Here is a 9261-nt window from a genome sequence, read left to right as displayed (position 1 = left end):
GGAGTTGCTTGCAAAGAAGACAGTGAATGTTCCTGAGTTGCCGAGTTACAGTTAGACTTAAATCTGTTTCAAAATGTATGGCAAGACCTGAAAACAGTGGTCCAGCAATGATCAAAAAACTATTTGACAGAGCTTGAAGAATTTTGAAAAAAATGATGGGCAAATGTTGCACAATCCAGGTGTGGAAAGCTCTTAAGAGTTACCCAGAAAGACTCACAGCTGTAATCACTGTCAAAGGTTATTCTCACATGAAGTGAGTCAGTGGGTTGAATACTTATCTAGTCAAGATATATTAGTGTTTTATCTTTCATGATTTTTTTAAAACAAATATTTTTTAAATGATCCTACTTTGACATTAGAGTATTTTGTGTAGATCTCAGATTTTTACAATTAAATCCATTTGAATTCCACTTTGTAAAGCAACAGAATGTGGAAAAAGGCAAGGGATGTGAATACTTTGACGGTAGTGTATGAATAAAAGAAACACCTAATGATATTGAGGGCGAGCGTATAGCAACATTGAACACTATCATATGTAGCTAAATTGACATTCACTATTAATTCATAATTCACTATTAATTCATAATGGGCAATCTGTTTGTTATTCTAAAAGAGATGGTTAACACAAGTAGTAAATGACTCAACTAAATCTGAGATTAAGTTCCCTGTCTATATCCTGTACTATATTCAAAATAGTCTTAAAAACAGACAAAACATGTTTAAAAACTGACCGTGTAGATATGCGAAAGCTTGAGACAGAGACATGGGGGGGGGGGAGATCCACAAACTCAAGAACATAACATAACAGCAACACAGAATATTATAATGTCACTATGGCTACGAGAGTCTGCCCGCCCCTCAAACATAGATCTCTATTTGTCACTCTGTGTCACTCTGCTCTAAAACCCTGGGGGAACATGGTCTCTGCTGAACACTGAGAGGACAATTGTCTCGCGCCAAGGAAGAACTGTCCTGCTTTATTCTGACACTTTGGAAGTATGCAATAATACAGCTGGTTTTGGTAGGTGCACATTTGTGTTTTGGTTTCTTCAATTGTTGATTGTGTATTCATTATTTCAAGTAAAGCATTTATTTGACTTGACATTTAGGTAGAATTGGGAATGTATTGGGAAGCGAAAATCTAAACCCAAAAATTGTTCCAAAACAAAAGTTGCAGTATTGAGAACTGGTAACTATGGTTAACAATATGTTGTTCTCAGGTTCAATGTACAATTGATTAATCACGATTAGGTTCACATCATCAAAACAACTTAGGCAGCTCATACCCAAGGGCACACCCTTGGGACCTGGCTGTCATAACAGGCCAATTTAGAACTTAGTAATATATAAATAAAGATGTAATCAAGTGGCTCACTGATACTGAATCTATATAATTAAATGTTGCACACTGTGGCTCAAATATCTAGTGGTTAAGAGGTTGGGGCCCTTAATGCTCAAATGACTCATCCTTAAATTACCCATAGGAGAACCCTTTTTGGTTTCAGGTAGAACCCTTTTTGGTTTCAGGTCCTCTGTGGAAAGGGTTCTACATGGGACCCAAAATTGTTCTACCTGGAACAAAAAAGGTTCTACCTGGAACCAAAAATGCTTCTTCAAAAGGTTCTCCTATGTGGACAGCAGAAAAACCTTTAAGATTCTAGACCTTTTGTAACACCTTACTCTAATGCTGTTGCCACCATAAATTTACGTATAGAACAGCAAATTATAGGACCTCTATAGTGGCCACACTGTTTTTACCATGTTCTTAGTCCAGACAAAAGGCTATAGCACTTCTGCAAATATTTAAATATACGTATATATATATATATATTGGAGGGGAAAAAATGTGTGTGAAGGTTGTAACTACAGATCACAATGAAATACAGCCCTGAGTCCTTGGATTTGGCCTTGTGTTAATGAGTCAGGAAACATAGTTTATTCAAAACTTCACTGTGGAAAAGGTGATGTGTTGATCTGCTTCAGTTTGCTGCCATGAGGCTGGTTTCACAATTGTCTCTAGTGTAGCAGTGGGGGGTCAGTAAAGGCTTGCTGCTCCAGACCAGAAATAGATCTGGCCAAGTCTTGTCTTTACTGTGGTCAGGTCTACGGCCGAGTAACGTCTGGTAGGTTCCTATCCCGATATCCCTCTCCATGCTGGAGGGCTCTGCATGTCCCCTCTTGCTGCTCCAGACCAAAAACAGATCTGGCCAAAGCCAGGATAAACAGCTCCCACCCAACCTCCAACCTAATTATATTCAGGTGTGTATAACTAGGCTCTTACCCTTCCTGGCCAGCAGATGTAGCCAACGAGCAGGAATATACCGACCTTCACACGCCCAACCTCTCACTCCATCACACCAGCGGTCATACAGTAAAATAAATATAAAACATTTGTCATTTATATCTACAACCCCCTTAACCAAACGGCTCCCTCATATACCTGATCAATAGAGCTTATCAATTTGTAAATTACAGTGCGTGGAGAATGGTGTTATTTCTATCAGAAAATATAAATATGTTTTTCCACTTGGATCCGACAGCTTGCTCAACTATTCATAATTGAATCGTGTGTAAACATGGTGGAATTAAAAGGGAATTAAGTCGAGGTCAGAATCTGTAGACACACCTCCACCACACATTAATTTATTTGATGTCCACCCAAAACGAATAGCATGCTATTCTCACGTTTAAGTTGAAGGTCAGAATATGTGTAGAGAGAAAGGGGCAGAGAAAGGGAATTATGTTCCATTTACGCATGCTTACCTCAGGTTGGAATTCCCCCCTATCTGCCTAAACCAAGACAGGAGGCTCACACAACTCTGAGGCCAACGCTTTTTAAGGATGAATCAAGAGTTGAGGTTGAATATGTTTCTCAGCATACTCATCCAAAAACATGCAACAAGGTGAGTAAAAAGATGCCTAGCTATTTCTCTCCAACTTGTTGCCTCTATATAGGCTATAAAAACAGTCACAAACATTTACCCACAAGGGCATTTACAATGTTGTCTGAAATGTGGCACCAGCAATCTAATATCTATGAAGAACACTAGCCAAAATGACACATGATGGCAGGCATATATGATTTCATTTCAAAAAATGTATATTCTGTTTTCAAATAAGTCTAGATCAGATCTATCATTAGGGTCTGTCAGATCTATCATTAGGGTCTGTCAGATCTATCATTAGGGTCTGTCAGATCTATCATTAGGGTCTGTCAGATCTATCATTAGGGTCTGTCAGATCTATCTTGGCTAGAATTGTTATATTGTATTCTACCATTCCTTTTTACAATTTCGTAGTAGTAAGCCTAAACAGTGTAATTCTCTTTTACCAAGAGTATATCAATGGAGGCTGGTGGGACGAGCTATAGGAGGACGGCTCATTGTAATGGCAGAATGGAATAAATGGAGGCCGACAGTAAATGTTGATAGATTGCATGTTTTAATATTTCATTAAAAAAAAAATTTACAAAAGAATAACACATCCAATATATGTAAGAAAATGTATGCACTCAGTACTGTAAGTTGCTCTGGATAAGAGCGTCTGCTAAATGACGAACATGTAAATGTAAAATATGGAAGTTTGACTGTTCCATTGATTCCATTCCAGCCCGTATAATGAGCCCGTCTTCCTATATCTCCTCCCACCAGCCTCCACTGGAGTATATGGGCTGTTCCAAGGGAGGCACTGTGGTGGATGACTGCATTTGAAGGCTGGACTGACAGAGTGGAGAGCGAACTTTAGGATGAGGGAGACAACATTCCTCAGTCTATGTGATATTGTCCAGCAACAGTGTCATTACAGGGAAGCACTGTCTGTGGAGCAGCCTGTTGCCATTTGTCTGTGGAGGCTTGCCACTAATGTAGAGTACCGAACAATCTTGTTATTGTTTGGTTCTAGGTTTGTCAACTGCATGTACAGTCACTAATCAAATTGCCAGTCTCATCCCGGAGAAAATGTTACACCTTCATATCAAGACACCAACTGAGGCTGAGTTCAGAGACATAGTAACAGATTCCTGGACCATCAACCAGGATCAAGTCAATTCTGTGGAGCAATCGATGACACATATACCCATCATAGCACCACCGCAAGACAAGTGGGACTTTTATAACAGATAGAGGTTTTACTCTTGGTCCAGAAAGGGGTTGTAGATCACAAATGAACATTAACATCGGACATCCACATTGGTTGGGTAGGCACAGTACATGATGCCCGTGTGCTGGCAAACTCAGCACTGTTTACCAAGGCTCAGTAGGGCAGACTACTCCAAAGATGGACTGAGACCTTTCATGGTGCGAAAGTGCCACTTGTAATATTAGGAGATGCCGCATACCCACTCCTTCCATGGCTGATGAAGCCCTACTCAGAGAGCAATCACACCTGTGTAGATCAACTTTAATGAGAGGATCAATAGTTCTCACATGACTTTAGAGAGGGCTTTTGGTCGACTGAAGGGAAGATGGGGGTGTTTGCTTAAACACAATGACTCTCACATTGACATAATGAACACTAATTACGGCATTCTGGGTGCTGAATAATTTTTGTGAAATTTATAATGAGTCTTTTGAGGAGGATGAAGTATAACAACAAATAATTCCCAGCAATGCAACTGGAAGGGAGCTCCTGGCAACATCTCTACGGTGAAGCATGGGGGTGGCAGCATCATGCTGTGGGGATGTTTTCAGTGGCAGGGACTGGGAGACTAGTCAGGATCGAGGGAAAGATTAACAGAGCAAAGTATAGAGAGATACTTGATGAAAACCTGCTCTAGAGCGCTCAGCACCTCAGACTGGATGAAAGGTTCACCTTCCAACAGGACAACAACCCTAAGCACACCACCAAGACAACGCAGGAGTGGCTTCGGGACAAGTCTCTGAATGTCCTTGAGTGGCCCAGCCAGAGCCTGAACTTGAACCCAATCGAACATCTCTGGAGAGACCTGAAAATTGCTGTGCAGCGACACTCCCCATCCAACCTGATAGAGATTGAGAAGATCTGCAGAGAATAATGGGAGAAACTCCCCAAACACAGGTGTGCCAAGCTTATAGCGTCATACCCAAGTAGACTCGAGACTGTAATCGCTGCAAAAGGTGCTTCAACAAAGTACTGAGCAAAGGGTCTGAATACTTATTAAAATGTCATATTTCAGATTTTTCTTTGTCATTATGGGTTATTGTGTGTAGATTGAAGAGGAAAATAAACCATTTTAGAACAAGGCTGTAACGTGACAAAATGTGTAAAAAGGGAAGGGGTCTGAATACTTTCATAATGAACATAAAGTGTAATATTGGGATGTAATCTCCAATTTATATCTGTTTTAAAACTACCAAGAAACACTCTTTGTGACACAGATTTAGCCCCCTGCAGTAAAAGGTTAAATAGCCTTTTGCCCCCTTACATTCACAAATATTCCCATAACCACTGTATTTTGTGGGTATTTGTCAATTCCACCCATATCCGAGTTATCCAATAAGGTATCAGTTTCACCGAAAGTTCATGTCACCCCTTTGCCCTTATTTGAACTCATTTTGTTGTATCTTAGCTAATTTAGCTAATTAAGTTAGTTAATAGTATGTCAAGATAACGTTAGCTGGCTAACAAAAGTTTAATGACCAAAGGAAAATAACAAAAATCACTTGGTTGCAACTTCGTATGTTAACGTTTTTGCATACGGACATCAGCAAAGGGTGTTGCCGCGTCACAATACCTCGTACCCTGGTCCTGGATCTTGGACCCACAGCCTGGGCAGGGTCCAGGATATGTGAAAGCGCCCGTAGAGTGTAGGGATGCAGACTTCCTAGTGTATGAGTGCCCTGTAGGGATGTAGACTTCCTAGTGTGCCTTTTAACACAAATACTTTCCTGTGATGTGACCACCGCAGGTGTGTGCAGTGGAATTGGTAATTTAGCATGTACTTTATGCGCACAAATATTATGAACACCTTCCTAATTTTGAGTTGCACCCTCTCCCTCCTTTTGCCCTCAGAACAGATTCAATTTATTAGGGCATTGACTCTAAAAGGTGTCGAAAGCATTCCACTGGGATGTTGGTCCAATGCTTACCACAGTTGTGTCAAGTAGGCTGGATGTCGTTTGGGTGTTGGACCATTCTTGATACAAACTGGAAATTGTTGAGCGTAAAAGACCCAGCAGCGCTGCAGTTCTACCATACCCCGTTCAAAGGCACTTAAATATTTTGTCTTGCCCATTCACCCTCTGAATGGCACACATACGCAATCCATGTCTCAATTGTCTCGAAGCTTAAAAATCCTTCTTTAACCTGTGTGGGTTTATCAATATGTGATTGTAGCTGTCACCTGGATTCCCCTTGTCAGTCTATTTCATGGAAAGTACAGTTGTTCTTAATGATTTGTACACTCAGTGTACATCTACATCCATTCAGTCAATAGTGATGTGTACTACTAACTGCAAACATGAACATTTTGGCATTGACAAAGCTGCTTTTTTCTTGTTTTCACAGATATAGCTAGCTTCCCTCTCCACTGGCCCCAAGATGGAGGTGATGAGGACCTTCAACCAGCCTCCAACCTCCAGCCATCCAACCCACACCCTTAACGACTCAGACACCTGCACTACCCTGTACAACCACCGGGGTTACGCCCGAGTCCTCATGCCCATCTTCTACTGCATTGTCTTCTCCGTGGGGTTGCTGGGCAATGCCCTGGCCTTCCACATCATCCGCCCCAACGTGAAGAAGATGAACTCCACCACGCTCTACTCCGCCAACCTGGTCATCTCCGACATCCTGTTCACACTGTCACTACCATTACGGATAATCTACTACGCCTTGGGCTTCCACTGGCCCCTGGGGGAGGCCCTGTGTAAGATCACAGGGCTGATCTTCTACATCAACACTTACGCCGGGGTCAACTTCATGACCTGCCTCAGTGTGGACCGGTTCATTGCTGTCGTCTTGCCGCTCCGATTCGCACGCTTCCGTAAGGTCTCCAATGTCCGGTACATTTGTGTCGGGGTGTGGTTGCTGGTCTTAATGCAAACTCTGCCCCTCCTCTCCATGCCCATGACTAATGAGGAACCTGATGGCCTCATCACCTGTATGGAGTATCCCAACTTCGAACTGGTGCCCAACATCTCCTATATCCTGATTGGCGCCGTATTCCTAGGCTACGGAGTCCCCGTGGTGACCATCCTGGTGTGCTACTCCATACTGTGCTATAAACTCCGCCTCGCCGCCAAGGCCAATCAGCTGACGGACAAGTCGGGGCGCAGCCAAAAAGCCATCGGGGTGATCTGCTGCGTCTCCCTGGTGTTTGTGGTCTGTTTCAGCCCCTATCACATCAACCTCCTCCAATACATGATCCGAAAGCTGATCTACACACCAGACTGTGCTGAACTCACAGCCTTCCAGATCTCCTTACACTTCACTGTTTGCCTGATGAACCTCAACTCCTGCCTGGATCCATTCATCTACTTCTTTGCCTGTAAGGGTTACAAGAGTAAGGTGCTGAAGATCCTGAAGAGGCAGGTGAGCGTGTCCTTCTCCAGCGCAGCGCGGACATTCCCCGAGGGGTCGTCCAGAGACGTCAACGATGGTATGAAGATCCACCTCAATAGCGCTACACACAAACCGTGAGAGAATATGGTGAAAGGTGAGCCGACGACCAACCAACAGATTGGAGAGCCAACAACCATCAATCAGACCGGTGAGCCAACGATCAGCCAACAGACCGGTGAGCCAATGACCAGTCAACGACCAAGTGAGAATGATGAGCCAATGACCAACAGTTCAGCAGCCAACAGTTACCAGCAGTGAGACAGAAACCAGCAAATTGCCAGAAGATCTCTGAGGAGAACTATAACTCTATAACTGATTACAAGTTTAAAGAGGCATCTCACACCCTCTGGAAATAGAGACACTGATCTAGGACAGCCCAGGTAGCAGACTGTTTCTGCATCCAACAAAGTGCTTGCCTATATAATGACAAGTTGATCAAAAGGAGAAACACATAAGAACATTATTAAACAGCATGGCCGCTTGCATGAGAAGATGTCTTGAAATGGACAGCTGAATATTACTTAATTGTTTCAGAGATTCTGATCAATGAATACAAAGCTTTGGACCATTACAATGCAGAGGAATGAAGATTAGAAACCATGTTGATTATATTTTTTGTATATACACTTAATGAATTATTCTTCAAAATAACCTTGTGATTATTGATAAATGTTAAATATTTCAACACCATGTACTAAATGTAACCATGTCCCTCAATTAATTGAATCAGGATCAATGACATTTTTTACCAAGATGTTCAAATGTATTAATTAGTTTGTTCACAATGGTTTCCCTCTGTTCTTGATTAATGTGATTGTTGTATGTGGCCATCAAACCATGTCATTTTAAATAAATAAGAAATATAAATAAATTATCCCGTGGTGTTCCAAGGTCATGTGGTATTTCTCAGAAAGATACAATGAATATCCGTCCACATTGGTGATGTTGACCTGATTTCACTGTAGGCCCACAACGCTTGCCCAGCACAACGCAGTAACTTTGCTGAGCCCCAAGAGGGCAGTGTTACACAGAATACAGTAGAATGTAGATTGATTGTTTTATAACACGGTTGTGTCCTTAATTCACTGGATGGTTGTTTGTAAAGTCCTGTCTAAATTAGCCTGGGGACATGCCTACGAAAGGAATGTTTTATTAGAATGATCAACCCACATTGGCCTGCATTCGTCTGTCCACCAAAACATTTACACCTGCTAGACTAACCTATATTGTTGTTTTCTGAGGGTGCTGTATGGAGTGATATTAGTGCCACCACAAATTGAATTAGAATTATTTTGAATTTGTATTAAGAATAATTGAATTCTGTAATATAAGTCCATAGTGCTGGGCTCCATAAGAATACACCTATAGCAGGTAAGTAATGAGTCTGACCCCAACCTAAAGAAGTGCTGCCAGAAACACAAACATGATGCCAACCACATGATGGCAGGAAGACATCACACAGACTGCTGTCACAACAACATATTACTACTATTACACAACACAACATCTGGCATAGTCAGCAGACTGAGGGAAAAAGACATTTACAACTATATTTATTACCAAAGACACACTTCAGAAGCAAAGCATATAACATGTGTATATATGTAGATATATATATATATATCAACTACTCATTGATATGGTTTACAGTATATGACTATATTCACTACGTTTAGGCATTCTAATCCACCCTTAATGCATAGAGGGGTATCATATTGTCCC

At 41.7% G+C, this 9261-nt stretch overlaps 1 protein-coding gene across 2 annotated transcripts; it reads left to right on the top strand.

The window, feature by feature from the left end:
• Positions 1-879: 879 nt before the first annotated feature.
• Positions 880-8413, top strand: gpr183a (G protein-coupled receptor 183a). Of its 2 annotated transcripts, XM_064975653.1 has the most exons (3): positions 880-1021; positions 2769-2903; positions 6484-8413. In XM_064975653.1, the coding sequence occupies exon 3, from the start codon at positions 6517-6519 to the stop codon at positions 7615-7617; it is 1101 nt and encodes a 366-aa protein (XP_064831725.1). In that variant the 5' UTR covers positions 880-1021; positions 2769-2903; positions 6484-6516; the 3' UTR covers positions 7618-8413. The 2 variants fall into 2 exon arrangements, with proteins under 2 accessions (XP_064831725.1, XP_064831724.1); XM_064975652.1 differs by lacking the exon at positions 2769-2903 and having other exon boundaries at positions 881-1021.
• The last annotated feature ends 848 nt before the right edge of the window (positions 8414-9261 follow it).

Source organism: Oncorhynchus masou, chromosome 10, assembly GCF_036934945.1.
Source record: "Oncorhynchus masou masou isolate Uvic2021 chromosome 10, UVic_Omas_1.1, whole genome shotgun sequence".
NCBI lineage: Eukaryota > Metazoa > Chordata > Actinopteri > Salmoniformes > Salmonidae > Oncorhynchus > Oncorhynchus masou.
The sequence above is the reverse complement of the archived record's forward strand: the minus strand, read 5'-3'. Positions and strand labels throughout refer to the sequence as shown.